The 18,923-nt window shown below is 53.2% G+C and overlaps 1 protein-coding gene and 1 long non-coding RNA gene across 9 annotated transcripts in view; one reads left to right on the forward strand and one right to left on the reverse strand.

The window, feature by feature from the left end:
* Positions 1-18,923, reverse strand: part of GRAMD1B (GRAM domain containing 1B) — a 188,308-nt gene that overhangs the window by 36,813 nt on the left and 132,572 nt on the right. For all 7 annotated transcript variants that reach the window (XM_070384053.1, XM_070384052.1, XM_070384054.1 and 4 more), the window contains 2 exons: positions 12,031-12,241; positions 5,293-5,313 (listed from right to left, as the gene is read on the reverse strand). In XM_070384053.1, coding sequence (XP_070240154.1) covers positions 5,293-5,313; positions 12,031-12,241 — 232 coding nt within the window. The remainder of the gene's footprint in view (positions 1-5,292; positions 5,314-12,030; positions 12,242-18,923) is intronic.
* Positions 1,310-17,847, forward strand: LOC138991011 (uncharacterized). 2 transcript variants are annotated; one of them, XR_011467051.1, is made up of 5 exons: positions 1,310-1,534; positions 9,703-9,857; positions 10,515-10,695; positions 11,976-12,173; positions 13,945-17,847. It is a non-coding gene; the product is annotated as an uncharacterized lncRNA (long non-coding RNA). The 2 variants fall into 2 exon arrangements; XR_011467052.1 differs by lacking the exon at positions 13,945-17,847 and having other exon boundaries at positions 11,884-12,021.

An 18,923-nucleotide genomic window follows, 5' to 3' on the forward strand; every position in this document is an offset into this window, starting at 1 on the left:
TTGGAGACACACTGGCCCCTCACTGATCCATCCATCCACCAACCTCCCCAGAGCAGCAGCAGGAGCCTGGAAGTTGAACTCATCCCATTTCAGAGGTGCAGGTGGGGAGAAGTTGAGGTCAGCAGTTTCCAGGTCCGTCTGAGGCATCTCCTTCCTTCCCGGGGACGCTGTCCTGTCTCCAGTACTAGCAGGATGGGGATCAAGGCCAGGATGAGGATTCCCAGACAGCCGCTCAGACCTTGGCGGCCAAGGAACCGTGCTCTGAGCAGAGAGACTGGGCCGGGTCAAAAGGAGCAGGGAAGCTGAGATCTCTGGTGAGGACGGGAGCCAGGCAGATGGAAACAAGGAGGCCTCCAGAAAGAGAAGCTGGGGGCAGAGGTCTGACAGCACTGGGGCCGGGAAGGTTGGATTCCCAGGCAACGTCAGAACTTTGAGACAAACAGGGCACCTTCCTCGCCCTCCCCAGCTACGTCCAGCCCAGGAGGCTCTCCAGGCTGCACACGATGGAGAACGTTGCCTTCGTCCTGTTTGACTCAGACGTGACTGTACTTAAAAATGATCTAACAAATGTATGCAAGATACAGATTCTTGCTTCTAGATCCCGAACTTCTGATTCAGAGGAACCTGGCGTCTCCCAGTTATATGGTGCTGGAGGAAGCAGAGGGAGATTCTGAGTCCTTTCCAGGACTTGTGTTCCTGTCTCTCTCTGTGCACACCCCGGATGCAGCCACCACCTCCACCCATCATATCACACAGGGCGATTGTTCCATCAGACTACCACTGTCTCCAGGAACACGCTACGCCTCAAACGATCTCCTCCAGCACTCAGCATGGTGAATTTCAAGTATCAGCTGCTCAAAACCTATTTACCAAATGAACGCATTCCTTATACACCTCTGACACTGTTCCTGTTGACATGGCATCTCGTGTGCACACATCCATACACGTCCTCACTCCTATTAGGCATGGCACCCCAGCGCCTAGTCCATGCCAACACTCTCCAAGCCACATATCCTAGCTTCTCTCCACAGTATCATCAGCAGTGAGACAGGAGAACCCAGCAATTCCATTTTACAGGGTGACGGGAATGCCCCTCTCCTGGGCTCCCCCAGATCCAATGATCTAGGCAGTAAGCAGGACCCATGAGGGCTGAATCCTGGAAACGCTTGAGTATCTCTGGAGCCAGATGAGGGGATGACTGGGCTCCAGCGGGGTGACTCAGGGACAGGACACACCCAGAAAGATAAGCCCTGGGACCCTTTGTCTCCTACACCCCCTCAAAACTGCCGCCGGGCAGGGCACTGCCAGCTTCCAGCCTGAGAAGAGGGAACTGACCTGGGCTAAATATTAACTCCACGGCAAACACTGGGAGCTGGGACCAAGTGGTACCTGCTCCCTGGGTAGAGCAGCAGGAGGGAGAGGGTGGAGCAGCCCAGGAGAAAAACAGATGGATTTTGGTAGAATGTTGGCCTCGCCTAGGAAGAAAGCCAATTAAGACCCTCAGAAGAAATGCTGGACTTTCAACCAAATCCAGGTAGGGAGGAGCCGGATGTGGACTAAGGGGAGATGGGGGAGGTGACTGAGCAAAGGAAGGAGACGGGGAGGGCGAAGGTGTGACAGAGAGACATGAAGGAGCAGGACTGGGAGAGTCTCAGTTGGAGACAGGTCACTCTGCAGAGTCAAGACAGCTACTGGGGATGCAGGGGTCAGCATGTGGAGGAAGCGGAGTCCATCTTCCCCAGAAAAAAATACCATGTTGCCAAGGCGTCGCTGGGGATGCCTTCAGCACTCACTCCCACTTTTCTCACCGACGACCTAATCTGAGTTTCATTCCTACAAAGCTCTGTCCTCTTGCTCAGTCATATGTCTGTCAGACATGCCCGGTCACTCCGCAGGACTGGCACCATCCCTCTTCCCCCCGGACAGCCAGCATCGCCCCCACCTGGACCAGCAGGCAACTTGGGCCCCAAAGCCTCAGGGCAGCCACCAGGGTCTGGGCTCCTTCCCTGGGTTGCCTGGAGACAACTGATCCCAGGAAAGAGGCAAGGCACCTCTGTCTACCTGGAGCACCAGAAGAGACTTCTGTGACTTGGCTTCCTCCCAGATTTGAGTCTGCTGCATCCAGCAGGGCCATCTTTGGGGGCAGATTATTCCCCCTCCTGCCCCTTGGCTCCCTGTTTCAGCTTATCCCTCCGTGAACTTATCCCCCAAACTAGGCGCCTTGACTAATAAAACTGTGGTGGTCAACGGTGGGTCTGGCGGGGTGGGGAGCAGACGAGGGGGACTCAGGGGCAGTAGATGTGATCAGCCCTGGGAGGGTCTCAGGGCAGCTGCCGACAGCCCCCTCTTCAAGCCCCATTCTTTTGGGCCATGCTGCACAGCATGTGGGATCTTAGTTCCCTGACCAGGTATCGAACCCATATGCTCTGCACTGGGAAGTGCAGAGCCCTAATCACTGGACAGCCAGGGAAGTCCCTCAAACCCCACTCTTGATCTGAAGAGCCCTTGCTGGAGACCAGAGGCTCTTGTCTCAGCATTTCCATGTCTCCCTGGGGTCCAAACACCTCCTTCCATGGGACCCACTCTTTATAAATGCCAAGGTGGTTTGTCACCATGGTGACAGTTCCTCCCCAGATAAACAGAAGAAGAAAATGCAGGAGAGAGGCAGGTAGAGGGGGAGGCTGGGGCAGAGGGCAGGGATGCATTGGGTTGGCTTCCTCTCTTATCAGACCCAGGCCATGCCAACGGGCTGGAGACATTCTTGCAGCAGTCAGCAAGTCTGCACTGACCCTCCCTGTCCTGGATCCGGCCAGGCACTTCTAACTGTCCCCAGGGCCGAGGACGACAAGGCCTTTGCTCATCCAAAGGACTTCCAGAGCCAACGATGGCGCCTCGGGCAGCAGAGCAGCCGGAGAGTCACCACCGGTGTCAGGGAGGGCTGAGGACAGAGCTGAGGAGGAGACACCCACCTCCTTCCTGAAGGTCCAAGTCTAGCCGCCTCGGGGCAACACAGAGGTGGCACAGGAGGACCAAGCAGATGCAGCAAAAAGAGAACCGGGTCAGAGCAACAGAGGCCCAGCAAGCACCTCCCAAGAAACCAGGAATGGAGCACTGGCGGGCAGTGCTGGGGAGAGGGTGTTGAAGGGAAGCTTCCTGGTGGAGCCTCGGCACGCAGGCACTGACACAGCACAGTGCTCTGCGGGGGACAGGGCCTGGCATGCCCGTGTGCATGGGCTCAGGAGGCTGAGCTCGGGCTCCAGTAGGGGAAGCCCCAGGACCTGGCTTCCTGATCGAGCCAGACCATTCGGCCTGGAAGCACAGCCACGCTCAGGCCGTGCCCGTGGATAAGCACGCTGGTACATCTGAGTGGGCTTTCCAGGTGGCTCAGTGGTGAAGAATCTGTCTGCCCAGCTCTGCCATCTCTCACTCATCTGCCAGCAGAACCCCCTGACCCCACAGGGCAGCTGGCCCACCTCCATCATCCAGCCCAGTGGCAGCACCTATTTCTAGCCTGTCACTCTGCTGAGGGCTCAGACACCAGGTCTTCTGAGCAGGGCTGAGGGAGAGATTAGAGGTAAAAGGGTGGGAGGGAGGAAAATCCATTAGAATCAGAGAGAAAGAGACAGCCAGTTGGGATAATCAAGCCAGAAAGGAGCGGCAAGCAGAGGTGGAGAGACAAAAATGGGGGAGTCAGCCAGGAAAGGGGAGGGAAGGACTCTAGGGAAGGCAACATGAGAAAGAACGGAAAAGCCTGCTGGAAAGAAAAGAGAGGAGCAGGGGAGAGGGAGCGCAACAGGGACGAGGCCCTGTGTGTCCAAATCCGGTCATTTTAACAGACTCGTGGGTCTGCAGCCATGTGTTTCCTGGTTCTCTGTGAGGCACTAATTTTACAATAGCCCCTCACCCGCACCCCGGGTGGTGGAAGATTCTGTGAGGGAAAGGATGCCGGAGGTCCCACCACTCCCAGGAAAGCATTCTCCAGCCTCACCTCCTCCCACAGACAGCAAGTTCCTCTCTCCCCTGGGATGTCAGTCCTAAGCCACGGGGCGGCTGTGAGCCCAGGCGAAGACCACAGTTGGCCCAGGGGGCTGAGGGGCTGCAGCCCCAGGCAGGCTTCTCCTCCAGGCGGGCCATCTCAGCCCTCAACTCCCCTCCCACTTGCGCAGCCCGCCAACCTCCTCCTTGTCTGTGCCGTTGTGATGTCAAGGCGGGGATCCAACAGTCCTATCTCAGGGCCAGTCCCCTGAGCAGCAGTGGGTCGGAAGCTATAGGGCTGACTGCTGGCTGCTTGATTCTGGGGGAACTGCTGAACCGTGTGGGAAAACACTCCCCCGCCTCCACACCCCCACACACAGTGACTCTGACCGGAGCGTCTACATGAAACCCAAGCCTCTCCCCTCCTCCCCTGCACCAAAGCATCCTCCAAGTCTGTCTCTCAGCCGCCCGCTCCCACACCGTCCCCAGGTCCACCATGCAACCGGCCCTGGTATCAGGGGAGCGGGGAAGATGCATCCACAGGACCAGGGAAGCTCGGGGAAGAGCAGGCTCCGGGATGGAAGACAGTGGCTGGAGACCAGTTGGTGGCTGTGAACTGCCCGTCCATCCACAGGGCAGGAGGGTGGAGTAGGACGGGGCAGGAGGCTGAGACTTCAGCCTGTGGCTCTTCAGGGGAGAGTTAGAGACCCAGAGGATGTGGCCTCTGCAGGGGCTGCTTGCTCCATAATTGGCCTCCCAGTAGGAGCTCCCGGCTGGAGCGCCCCCAGGGACGGGGGATGTGTTCTGGGTGGAGCATGCCAGGGTTGATTGAGGAGACCCTGGGGCAGAAGTCACATTCTGTTTACATAAGCCAGCCTCTGCTAAACGAAAAGGTTTCTGGCTGCTTGTTTTTTCCTCCAAATGTCTTGGTAAAAGGAGGAAAACTTGGCCTTAAGATCAGGCCCCAGGATGGTGGTTCCCATCCCAAGTTCTGTCTGCGCTCTAGGGGGGCCTCCCCAGCCTGGTCTCCTCCATCAGGGCTGGAGGGTGTCCAGGATCCGGGGGTTTGGGTGGGGGGGAGACAGTCCATCCCTGCGTGGTCTCCGGGAATTGCACACCCTCCCTCACCAGCAGTCCTGCCTCGCTACAGAAGGTAACTGTGGTCTGGTTTTTGAGGGAGGGGTCTGGTCAGGGGCAAAGCCCACTGTTCTAGGCTCCAAGCCCACAGGGAGACCACAGTGTGCCCCCACGACTCCATCCCCTAAGCACAGCCATCCCCACCCACGCGCCCAACAAGAAGAGAAAAGGGATACTTACATTATACCAGCTCTGGCTTTTCTGAAAGAACAAAGTAAAAGAGAAACAAAGTTAGTGGGGGGAGAGGTGGCAGGAGCGGCCAGAGTGCTCCTGGCTCCAGGGGGAAGTTACACAGACAGCGGAGGGCGGGCGGGGAGGAGGAATCCCAAGGCAGCTCAAGGCCCCCCGTGTTGTTGCTCGTGGCGGGGGGCAGGGTCCTCCTTTCTCAAGACAGCTCCCGAAAGGAGGCCCGGGGAGCAGTCCATGCTGGAAGCCCCCGTGGCTGGGGTGGCAGGCAGCGCAGCACCAGCGAGAGCTTGACTGGGAGGGAGTCGACCCCATCACAAGGCTCCTCTGATGGGGGTGGGGTGGGGGGGAGGGATGCGCTGCAGGCATCCGAGACCCAGTCCCCAATGGTCCCTGATCAGAAGCAAAGTACCCATGGAGACTAACACAGCCGTCTGCTCCATGTCAGCCCCTCGGAAAGGCTGGGTGGAACCTCTGGGGTTGGGGATCCAAGGGATCGCTAGAAACTTCCTTCCAACTGGGCAAATTCCTCCTTCCACCCAACTGGCTGATCCGCAAAGAGATAGTGGCCAAGAAGTGGTTGGGGCTCTGCCTTGGGAGGACAGGTGGAGCACGTAATTGCTAAAGGTCCTTCCTGACTTTGTGAGGCTCTAAGTCAATACCAACACAGCGGGTCCGACCCAACTCCACCATGCAGGTGCCCTCCATTCCCAGCCCTGCTAGAAAGGCTGATCATTTTCACGGGAATGGGAAGTTTCTTAGGGAAAGAGAAGGGATGAATAAGATTGTGCTTGGTCCATCTTCCATCTCACAGGCCAGGAGTCCCTCGTACACGGCCCACTTGAAGACAGACAGACAGGCAGACAGAGATAAACAAACACACACCTGTCTAGGCCTCTGCCTCGAGGGGCTGATCTGACAGGTTCAGCTTGGGTAGACTGGAGTATTTTCAGTTTTAGAAACTTTGCCAAGGGTGTGGTTCTGGAGGAGAATGGCTGGGTGCAAGGAAGCTTTGCCTGCAGGTCCACATCTTAACTACACACACATCTCATTTGATTGCACTTTGAAGATATTGCTTTTTTTTTTTTTTTTTTTTTTAACAAATTGAAGGTGTGTGGCAGTCCCATGTCAAGCAAGTCTATTGATGTCATTTTGCCTACAGCATTACATTTTAATTAACATTTTATTAATTATAATTTAATTAAACATACACTGCTATTTTAAACAGAATGCTATTGTATACTTGACAGGATGAGGCACAGGGTAGACATAACTTGTATACGCACTGGTAAATGAGAAAAGCCACATGACTTGCTGGACTGTAACCTTTGCTTCACTGTGGTGGGCCCTCCAAGGTAGGGCTGTGCATGCAGAGGTGTGGAAGCTGGGTGCAGTTAGCAACCTTTATCCCATCCACCTCGTCCTATGGGGTCTGACTCATAAGGGAAGGAGGAGGCAGTCCGTCCCAGGAGGCCTGCTGTCTGGTGGAGCCCGGGAGGTGAGTGTGACTGCAGAGATGAAGCCTGGTCATGCCATCGCTCCCTCTGCCGGTGACCCCCATCCTGCCAGAACTCCGTAGAGCCCTTCACCTTCACTCTGAAGAGGAAGAATGTCAGCAGGGGAAGGACAGGCATTGTGGGGGTGCTGCCTCTATCTGCTCATCTCCACACCCTAGCTCACTGGCCAGGGGGCAGACGGCAGGGCAGGATCTCAACCCTCTTCTCTCTGCAGGATGCTCTCCGTAGTCATCTTCCAACAAAAGCTGTCCCCATGGCCCCATCTGGGAGTCACATATTCCCACTACAGCCTTGTCTTCTCCTCCAACCCAAGTCCAAATGTTCAAAACCAATGATTCCATCAAGAAGGGAGTTATTACCACAAGAGAACTGGGGACTGAAAATTAGCCTCTAGTCATCCTGGAGGAGAGAGGATGGGGCAAAGAGGCTGTGTCAGACTTTACCTGCACCTTGTTGTGGTCTGGTTGCTAAGTCATGGCCACCTCTTTGTGACCCCATGGACTGTAGCCCACCAGGCTCCTCTGTCCATGGGATCTTCCAGGCAAGAATACTGGAGTGGGTTTCCATTTCCTTCTCCAGGGGATTTTCCAGACCCAGGGATTGAACCCACGTCTTCTGCACGGGAGGTGGATTCTTTACCACTGAGCCACCAGGGAACCCCTACCTGCATCTTAGGGCACCGAAATTCCTGGGTCCTGATTCTGAGCTCACAGGGCATGAAGCTGTGCAGGGATCCATGAGAATGCCTCTCAACAGTGGAAAGGCACATTCTAGGAGCCACTGGCCTCAACTGCTCGCAGTGTGCCTGCGTTTCACCAAACCAACCCTTCTGAATCTGTCTAGAACAAGGAGATTCAGGACAACTGAGAGCCTGCACCAGGGAAGCCGGGCCCCTCTCTTGTCTCGCTGAGTGGCACCTCTGTATGTTACCTGCTTGTGTAAATTGGGGATAAGAATATGGGTTTGCAGGTACTGCCATGTCGGATACACAGAGCAAGGACTTTTGTCCCTCTGTCTAAGACTCTGCCTCCATCTACTGCTCTCTGGGCAGCTGGTTACCCATCACCACTGAGGGTGTCCACCCCTCTGGCCAAATCCACAGCAGCCCCTGGGAAGAGCCATGTGAGTATGAGTCCCTGAACTCCAATCAGCCTTGCAAGAGCAAGTTCAATCCCCACGGCTCTGCTTTTGAGGACCGAGTTCTAAAGGAGCTGCTGGGCCAGGAGGGCCTGACTCACAGGGCAGAGAGGCCAGGCCCAGTGGACCTGGAGAGTGCCCCCTGGCACCCGTGAGGTCACTGGCCAGCAGGTTCTCAGCCCCCTCTGTCCTCCTGTGCAGAGAGGGCTGGGGGCGGGGGAAGAACAGAATGAAGGAGTGGGCAAGGGCTTTCTAACAGGTTACGTATTAGTGGATTTAGCCAGGAGGGGAGGAGGGGACATCAGGAAAACTGCCCAAAGACAGCTGCTAGGTGAGGGCTGAGCTGAGCAGGCTTCTATGCTTTTCCTAGAAGTCTGCAGAGCAAGCCCCTGGGGGACCCCAAGGTCCCTGGAAACAGCAACTTTCTTACACATCTCCCCAGTGCAAAGGCCCAGGAGTCTGGAGATGGGATGGGGGCAGGGGAGGGACAAAGGAGCGCTACAGTTCTAGGAGTAGGGAGCAAAGAACAGTTTCTTACTTTGATCAGGTAAAGTCTGTCGTACTGGAAAGGAAACCACAAAAATTAGGATTGAAAAACAGGGCGAGGGTCAAAAGGTTAAAGGCACACCAGAGCTACAGAGCCCGTGACACTGCACACCCAGCGCAGGGAGCCACAATGCGGGGCCAGGCAGGGACCAGCCTGGGTCCTACCAGACAGCTCAGTACCCAGGTTCAGGAGCTGGTGGGGCAGGCAACGGCTGCGGGGCTCCCCCTGGTGGCCGCAGGCCAGCACTACAGAGCAGAAGCTGGGAGGTGGCACCAACTAAGGGGTCCTGGAACAGAACTGGGCCTTGATGTCCAGCCCTGGGCTCTGGGCAGGGCTGCCCCAGCCAGGGTCAGCTGCACCAGGATAGCTACAGAGTCACAGGAGCAAGACCTCCCCGGCTACCTAGTCCAACTCCAACGTATTACACAAGGAAATGGGGGTGCGGAGAAGAGGAGACAGACACTGTGAGTGAGGTCTGGCTCCAGGGAAAAGTGGGGGCACTCTCCAGTCCGTCTGAAGAGTATATGAGGTCATCTCCCCTAAAAGGTGCAGGTGACACAGGGAGAGAGGTGGCCTGGCTGTGAGAACAGTGACGATAGCTCTAGCGGCCAGACCCCTCCCTGTGGGTACATGGGGTCAACCTGAAAAAATGCTCCATGGGGGATGGGGTGTTCCCACCACAAGACCCTCCTCCTCTCTTTCTCTCCCCCTTGTAGCTTTCCCTCGCTCTCTGCTCCAGGCACTGACCTTGCAGAACCTTATACTGGTCCTCAGGTGTCACCTTCGAAGTCTGTCCCAGACCGACCACGGCCGCAACCACGTCTCCCTGGGGTGGCACAGTACCCTCCCCGCACAACTCAGTCCTTGTTAACTGCTGGGGTGTCGGTGATGAATGGGGTGAGGAGGCGGGGAGCTCGTTCCTTCCCTCTTCAGCTCCTCAGCAGGAAAGGGGCCGAGATGCACTCTGGGTTTACACTCAGGTCCCAGTCCCTTCTGAGGCCCCCTTGTGCCCCTCCACAATCCTACTGGGAGTTCTAGCCCAGCTCTGGGCACCAGCTCCCTGCCTCAGACATGAGCTCTCCCCTGCCTTTGAATTCACGGAGCATCCCAACTACTCCTGTGGTCCTTAAGGTCAGGTTTGGTTTGTGGATAATCTGGGAACAGACAATGTGGATAATCTGTGTTTCTTATCTCTCTCTCCAGACTGGACGCTGCCTGGGGGTGAGAATCTGGTCTTCATATTCCTTTCTTACAGAAGATCTACTACTTACAAGTTTTAAAACCCCCCATTATTGGATGCTCCTTTCAACCTCATCACCTGACCAAAAGAGGCACTCTGTGAGTGCTATTGACCATAAGTAAGTGTTCTGCTCGCTGAGTGCCTTGGCACAGGGGTAAGAGGGTGAGGAAGCTCGAGGCTTGACCTTAGGATGGCAAAGGTACACGCCCTGTGGGCAGAGGCAGAGGAACAATAACCAGACACCTTGTCCAGCAGCATCTGCCCTCTCCCCAGCCAACGGACTGAGGCATTCTGGAGGGGTGGACAGAGGTCATCTCCAGACCCGTCCGTCCCACAGCCCTGCACCGTTAAGTCCCAAACCCACAGCAGACTCCTGGGGGCCTGCTCAGTACAGGCACAGTTTCCTCCTCCTGCCCACAGCCAGCAGCCGTCATTCAAAATCCTTAGAGCTAAGATGAGCTTTTACCCTCAAGGTCACAGACTGCAGGATTAGCCCTGTAACCTCTCGTTCACCCCTCAGGAAGCGGAACAGCTGTTTATCCTGCTGCTCCCCAAAACAGAGGCTTGAGACTATGATTAAGTTCACCTCTCAGCTCTCTTTTCTCTAGGCTGTAGCCACCCGCTTCCCCTGTGGGTATCATTTCCTGAGCCCCGCTGTTCTGAAACACCTACTATTCATCCTCCACTCCCTCTAAGTTCTCCTTAGGCTTCTCAAATCCTGGGGTCCCGGGTAGACTCTTGGCACAGGCTCCCTGACCTGATCATATCTATGCAGGGCCTGGTAGGGGCTGTCTATGTCCATGACCTTCCAGTGTTGGCACCATGCCCTCTGGGAAAAACGTTCCCCTCTGATCACGAGCCAGGATCCTAAGAACACCACGAGCCGCAGGCTGGACGGTGGATGGAAGCAGTGAGGAGCGCTCAGGCTGAGCAAGCAGAAGGAAGGAGTGGCTAAGGTGAGCTCCTAGGGTTGCTCTACTGTATCAGGGAACTCACGTAGGAGAATCTGTGAGCTTCAATCAACTCACCTGAGCAGCAGGCATCAGGTCCCACTGCTCCACCAGATCCGGAGCCTCCCTTCCCCAAAGGAATGAAACTAAGCCCCGGCAGGACTCTGCTTCTCAACGGCACCATGTAAGGAGGGGACAGACTCCCTGCTGAGGCAGTGTTTGGGGAGCAGGCAGAGACGGGGTTAGGGGTGGGGTGGGGAGGACGGGGGCGGGTCTGTTCTCTGACTCCAGGTGCAGTGGGAATGGTCCCTTGGTGACCTCAGCCAGCCTGCCAGGGTCAGTGGGGCTGGCCCTTCTGGGAAAGGGACCAAGCAAGACACATGGGCCAAACTGGGCAGGGGCGGAGGGTGGGGTGCGGAGCACTACAGACAATTCAACACCGGAGGGGAGACCGAAGACAGAGACAAAAGATGGCTTACTTTTGAGAGGCGCTTGTGAGACTAAGACCATGCATGCAAAGAAGGTATTTGGGGGATGGTGGGGAAGAAGAGGAAGAACAAGAAATCAAAAGACAAATTCAGCTGGGATGCCAGCTCCCGAGCCTCCCAGGGTCTCCCCACCTCCCCAGGGACTGTGAGTCAAGAGGGAAAGAGAAGCTCCTCTAAGGAGCTTCAAGGCAGAGACATTGTCTGCCTCCCAAAGGACTAAAGGCGGGGGCGGACGACTCTTTGTGGAAGCATAAGCAGCCCAGGCCCTCTCAGGCAAACGGGGGCTCCGGTGGTAACAAGGACATACTTGGGAAGGGTGGACAGCCCTGTCGCCCTCTTCTTGGCCAGGTGGGTACCAGGTGGGTTATTACCGAAGGTAAGGCTGGGTGATGGCCAAGGCCAAGGTCAATACAGCATTCTGCAATGGTCCCTGAGGACTCCCTTCCCAGCACTGTATTTGTCCCGAATAATGTTCCCTTCCACACCAAATTTGGAAACAGTAGCAGTGCTGAAGAGATGACCTCCACCTAACCCCCAGAGCTCGCCTCCTCCAAATCTCAAGGCTTGTGAGCCTCCCTCGCCCCTAATGAGAGACAGTGGTCATTGTGGAATCCTTTTACTAGCTCCTGGGGCCTCTCTGAGGGCTAAGCTAAGAAGATCAAGATTTAATAGGGGTTCTCCCCTGCCTCCCACTCTCACCTCACAGAACAGAGGCTCTCTCTGGTACACTAGAGCTGGTCAATCACGTCAGGTCCCTCCACGAAGGGGTTCTCTACCTCACTGTTCCCCCAACGCCAGCCTCCCTGCAGCCAGCTAATGAGCAAGGACAGAGTGGCCGGCGGGTCAGGCTCACCTTGGAGTTTTTGCCACCACTGCGGCCGGACTGTGAGGAGCAGCTGCGCTGCACGCCCTGCTCCGGAGTGGACGGCGACTTGTCCGAGGAGTGATCTGAGCCCTTCTCCACCATGGTGTCTCCGTCTACGTTCTGCGGGGTTGGTGAGCGAGACCGCTTCCGGAGGATGGGGGAGCAGGCTGGCGTGCTGCGGTTGGAGTTACTGGCAGTGCTGCAGGGGCAGACGGAGAGAGGGAGTGGGGTGACAGGGAGGGGCAGGAAAGACAAGCTGTCAGTAATTGAGGGCCAAAGACAGGTCCCAAGGAGCCAGCTCAGGGAGCCAGGGTTTGGGGCTGGGGAGAAATAGGGACGAAAGGGCCCAGCTATGGCCCACCTATGGACTGCACAGTAATACTGCTGCTGGCCAGGAGGGGGCGGTGGTGCCCACGTGAAATGGAAATAGCAGTAGGAAGGGTAAGTAGGGCGAATAGACATTTAGAGATTCGTTCATCCAGCCATCCATCTGTCTGTCCATCCACCAAATTTTGTTAGGACCTACCCTCTCCCCCCATTATATGCCAAGAATTGTCTAGGGAAAACGGAATATAAGAGCTGAGAGACTCATTAGAGATCATTTATCAATACTATCAGCTCATTTTATACATGCTGCAAAATTCAGGTTCTACATTTTGCCTCACAGATATCTGCCCATAAAAAAATAACAAAAATAATCCCACTTTCCAAAGCATTTAAGGAATCATTTCACCAAGGTAGTAATGACAAGTGCCACAATTCCTATTTTTAAAATAAAGACCAGTACATGGCAAAGAGAACCAAGTGTCCTCTGATCACAGAGGGCTTAGAAATGAAATCTGGGTCTTCTGACTTGTAACTCGCCCACACGTCTATTTCCTTGCAAGCTATGTTATCTCTCAGAGAAGGCAATGGCACCCCATTCCAGTACTCTTGCTTGGAAAATCCCATGGACGGAGGAGCCTGTTAGGCTGCAATCCATGGGGTTGCTAAGAGTCGGACAGAACTGAGCGACTTCACTTTCACTTTCATGCATTGGAGAAGGAAATGGCAACCCACTCCACTGTTCTTGCCTGGAGAATCCCAGGGATGGGGGAGCCTGGTGGGCTGCCGTCTATGGGGTCACACAGAGTCGGACACGACTGAAGTGACTTAGCATGTTATCTCCTGCTCCCCTTGCCCAGGGCAAAGGTAAACACAGCGCAAGTTCCCACATGCTATGTCCCCTCCCCCAAATTCATTTCCAACAACTACCTTATACACCCACCAAATCCCCTCATACCAAGGCTTGTGCACTTTATAAATATTTATCTTGTGTTCTTAAAGGACTAGAGGAGATGAAGGAAGGAAGTGGAGAGGAAAACTCGATGCAGCCAAGTTCTAACAGGTGTTTGCTTTGCTCTGAGAAAATGGGGAAAGGAAAGGTTATGTAGGAAAGAGATGGAAAACACACAGGAGACAGGAAGGCCAAAGAAGCACAAGGGGAGGGGCTGAGAAGTGGGCAGTCAGGGCAGCGTCAGACTTTGGGCACTGCCAGATCCAAGGCCATCGGGGCCCCAGGAAACACTCTGGGCCCTCCCTAAGCGAGTGGAGTGCAGGCTGGGGAACTCTGCCATTTGCATGAAGATCCAGCTGCAACCTCAGATGGCCCACTGGACCCATTTGCAATGAAAACCATCCCCTTTGGGCAGAACCTTCCACCTGGGGATCCTCGGCAGGGAGGACAGGAGGGGAGCCCCAAAGCCCCAGCCAGCAAGTGTGGGAGGAGGGCAGCAGTGGGACAAGGGTGAGCCTTTGACTCCTGGAAGGAAGCTGATGCAGAGCAGAAACAAAAGGGAAAAACGAACCGCGAGAGAATGTGTGGAGACACTTGTGGCCAATGCTGTGCTTTACCCCAAACAGAATTTGAAACTCGTTACAGTACCAACAACAACTAGGATTTACAACAAGCGGCTCTTCCAGGTCTCACCACATTGCCAACATCCTTATCCTCTGCTTCTAAACTCATTCACTATGACAAAACCTGGAGAAAGGAAATTACGTTCCTTTCCTTCAGCTGGAAAAGCGGAACATTAAAACGGTGGCAAGTGGATTCTTGGACCCATCCAAAGAGCGGACTCAGGTGCTCATCTCCCTGGGGCAGCCCCCTTTCTTTCAAGCCAATTTCAACCCATGGCCAAGTACTCCAGGGCTGACACCATCTCCTAAGACTGCTCTGCTGGAACAACAGTCAGGAATTCTGCCCCTAACCTCACCCAGTGTGCTCAGAGAAGGACTAACTAGAGAGTGGATGATACCTTGCACAAGCCCATCTCAGACATACGATCCCACAGGTGGGCTCCCGTCTTTTTCTGAGATAAGACATCCTCACACACGGTCATTCCAGCCTTGGGAATAGAAAGGAGGTCCCTTTATCCTTCCTCAAACTCTGCATCCCTGCTGATAAGTGGCTGTTGAGATTCCAGCAAGGGGTGGGCAAAAAATCCCAACCTGGAGGAAACGTACCCAACTATCCAAAACCTCCTGCCTCTCAGGCACCCAGGATGGACATGTCCATGAGATATCCTCCACCCTTAGTGATCCCATGTCAGCTGACCCTCCACGTCACCCAAAGACACTGCTTTCAACACGTCAATCAACAATTTACACGCTCATGTGCCACTTCCATCTCTGTGCTTATAAGGCTGTTGATCATTTGCGTTGCTCTTGAAAATCTCTCCCCTTCTTCCTGATGACACACACCTCTCCTATTCCTCTTCCTGTCTCAGCAATTAGTTCCACTCTCGCCTTTCTGCCTATAATTCAGTTCCTCTCCAAAGGTGGGCTCTTCACCGCCCAAGCCATTTCCTGTTTTCTGTGACTTCAACTATGTCTGGAATCAAAGGACTCCTCTACCTGCTTCTGACCCAAATCACATCTGTTAGCTTCAGCCCAACAACCTGCTGCCAACAGGACAGCTCCTCTAAACGGGTATCTCACGAGCACCTCGGATTCAGAGCCGGGCAGGTGGTCTCTCCTCCCAAGCCTCCTCCCACTACGGCCCGTCCTCAGTGGCACCACCACTTCCTAGTCTCTCAGGCTGCAAATTCACCACTTCCATGTCCCCCCACAAAAGGTGAGTCACTGAATCCCATCAATTCCATTTCCTTAAAGTTCTGGAATGCATCCTTTCCTTCTTTTCCCAGGGTCCTAGTTCAAGTTCTCAATGCTTCTGCCCTAGAGTTTTCTAAGAACCTTCTGAGTGGTTTTCTCCTCGCCTTCCCTCTTTTGTGACCATTCATATCTTTGTCCTTTTTAAAAGTCTTCCTAAATAAAAGCTTGATACTACCTATCTGCCCTCTTACTGACATTCATATTAAAGTCTCAAATCCTCAGAATGGAATTCAAAGTTCTCTACCAAGAATCCTTTGACAGTTACCTAGACCTTAATACTTTCTCTCTGTACTCACTTAAAGAGTCCCCACTGGACTTCCCTGCTGGTCCAGTGGCTAAGAATCCACCTGCCAATGCAGGGGACGTGGATTTGATCCCTGGGCTAGGAAGATTCCACATGCCTCAAGGTCACTAAGCCCAAGAGCCGCAACTATTGAAACCTGAGCACCTAGAGCCCGTGCTCCGCACCAAGAGAAGCCACAGCAATGAGAAGCCCGCATGTCACAACAGAGAGAAGCCCCTGCTCAGTGCAACTAGAGAAAGCCTGAGTGCAGCAACGAAGACCCAGTGCAGCCAGAAAAAAACAAGCGTTCCTATCTTCCAGGCCTGCTTATCTCCCCATAGTTTTCTTAGCATGCATCCTCTTTCTGACTCCCCCACTGTTCACCACTTGTGCAGGAAACACTCTCCCTTCACATCTACCCAATGGAGTCTCATAGATCCTTTAGGACCCAATTCAACCCCACCTTCTCCAAAAGGCTTTTCTAAATTTTCACCAATGAACTGACCAAAGCACTGATCACACTCTGCCTGGTGTTAAAGTGAAGAGCTGCCACTCCTGGGGGCACGTGCCTCTGCACCTTCCTCATGGTTCACCAGGATGCTCTGTAAGTATTAACAGCATGAGCTCAGCTAACATCTGCACCGAGTCTCCTTCCGGGGCAGCTCTCCACACCACCCACGGCTTTAACAGCCCCCAGGATCACGACAGCTCCCGCATTTGTACCACCAACCTGCTACTATGAACACAAATAGCTAAGTTCATGAACGTTTATGAGCTCCTGGCATAATGGCAAGCACTTATTAAGCATTATCTAATTTAATCTTTCAAACCACCCTGCCAAGTATTTAGGGGTGTTGCTAGTCCTACTTTTCAGGTGCTAAACTGAACAACTGACAGAGTAAGTAGTTTGCCCAGCGTCACACAGATGGGTAAGGGGCAGGAGAGGACTGATCAAATGTGGGCCTACTGATTACAGAGCCTGTGCTCAGAACCAAGCATTCAATAATGCTTGTTTGCTGAGTAAAGCGAATGTAGGATAGATCACAAGGACTGATGGTGAGCTGGGTGCATGGAAAGAAGAATCAACTTTCTGCCTCCAGGCTTCCATCCATTCCCTATGTTGCTGTCAAAATGAACTTTTTACAAAAAGTAAAGCTGTCATTTTTAGCCACCCTCCTCTCTCTGGTTTTCTACCCTTCTTGGAATAATGTGAACTTCAAACTACGGTCAGAAATTCCCCAACTATCACCTCCAAGTACCCTTGAGAGCTCCTGCTTTGCCGCTCCTCCCCGCACACGCTCTGCCTCAGCCATCGAAGCCTGTCCCCAGATCCCTCCCATACTCGTCCACCTGACACCAGACCTTCCCACACAATGCTCACACTCAAGACGAGCCCAAAAGCATTCTTATCCCCTACCCCACGCTCCTCCTCCACTCTGATCCCTCACTAAATGAGAAGAAAATGCTTGGAGCTACTAGAGCCCTAACTCAGCAAAACCACCACTAGATTTGCTGGACTGGAAGGACTGGTGCTGAAAGGACTCAAGCTCCAATACTCTGGCCACCTGACGTGAAGAGCCAACTGACTAATTTAAAAAGACCCTGATGCTGGGAAAGATTGAAGGCAGGAGGAGAAGGGGATGACAGAGAACAGGATGGTTGGCTGGCATCCTGACTCAGTGGACATGAGTTTGAGCAAGCTCTGGGAGATGGTGAAGGACAGGGAAGCCTGGTGTGCTGCAGTCCATGGGGTCACAACTGAGCGACTGAACAGCAACAACAAAACTCTTTTACTAAGCTTCCCCCCGCCCCCACTTTGGCCACCCTGTGCGGCTCGTAGGATCTTAGTTCCCTGACCAGAGATTGAACCCAGGCCCTTAGCAGGGAAACTGCTAAGTCCTGATCACTGGACTGCCAGGAAATTCCTTCTAAAACTCTTATTTTTTAAAAAAAGTTTTACTGGAGTATAGCTGCTTTAAAATGTGTTAGTTTCTGCTGTATAGCAAAGTGAAGCAGCTATACATTACACAATCCCCTCTTTTTATGGATTTCTTTCCTATTCAGGATACCACAGAGCATTCAGCAGAGTTCCCCCTGCTCTACAGTAGGTTCTCATTAGTTATCTATTTTATACATAGTATCAATAATGCATATCTGTCAATCCCAATTCATCCCACCCCCTTCCCCCCCTTGGTGTCAATGCATTTGTTCTCTATGTACATGTCTCTGTTTCTGCTTTGTAAATAAGACCATCTATATCAATTTTTTCAGATCCCACATATATGCATTAATATACAATATTTGGTTTTCCCCCTAAAACTCTTTTAAAGGCACTCCATTCTACAGATTCAGCTGTCCTGCTGAACAAATAAAACCTATTCTGATGAATCTTATAATCTGTAATATTGTCTTTCCAACAAACTCCATGATTCGCCTTTAATCTGATTCGGCCATTCTTATTAACAATAGTAATACATTATATTTCAAAATCTGCAGGTTTTAAAGCTAAACATGACTGTAGATTTGCTGTAGAAAGAAAAGGAAGACAAGGATTGGAGGAGCTAGTAAACTAAGAACTCCCCTCGTAGATTTTAGAGTTAATATAACCAACTCTTAATCTCACGTAAGCAACCTGAGCAATAGAGGTTGTGTGCCTGGCCTAGGTGACAGAACTTCTTACCTGGGTCTTCTGTTCTACAAACATACACTGAGCACCTGGCATAATCCTAGGCGTTCAAGTTCAGGTTCACACTGGTGAGTGAAAAAGGATCTTTATGCTTGGGACACTGCCATCAGGAAGAGCTAGACACATGTTTCTCTCATTTTAATAAAAGCAACAAGCAGTGTGACAGGAAAGAGGAAAGGCATCTTAGAGGTCCATAAACGCTGCCTTGAAGATATGGCCCTTGGGATTTAAGCTGGGTCCTGGAAAATGTGTCAGAGTGAGCCAGGTGAAGGGCATGGTAGCAGGAAGAGAAGGTTCCTGAAAAATCAAAATATGTAAATAAATAAGCCAAAACATCAGCAAGAACAAAGGTATGAAAGCCTAAAATATAAGAGAGCATGGAGTACATAGCACATTACAAGGAACTGTGTGCCTCTGAAGCATGACGTATGTGAGTGAGTACTTAGAAAAAGATTCTTGTCATCATTAGCTTTCCCCAATATTAGGTCAGCTGAGACGACCTCCCCTAGTCACTTTTAACCCACTGCAAGGGGCCCAGAGGTCATTCACTCACTTCCCATCTCTCCTGTTTTAAAACCTCCAACAAGACTATGTTAACTCCTCTCCCAGTTACCTTGCTAACAAACAGTGCTTCCTAAAGTCTGACCACAGTCCCACATGCTACAGTTCGGTCCTGGCTTCCCACAGTTAGGTCTGCCTGAAGTCCCCAAGAAACAGGGGCCCAGGGAAAGAGGACCAAGGCCCTTGGCTTTCTGCGGC

Source organism: Bos mutus, chromosome 15 (genome assembly GCF_027580195.1).
Source record: "Bos mutus isolate GX-2022 chromosome 15, NWIPB_WYAK_1.1, whole genome shotgun sequence".
Taxonomy (NCBI): Eukaryota; Metazoa; Chordata; class Mammalia; order Artiodactyla; family Bovidae; genus Bos; species Bos mutus.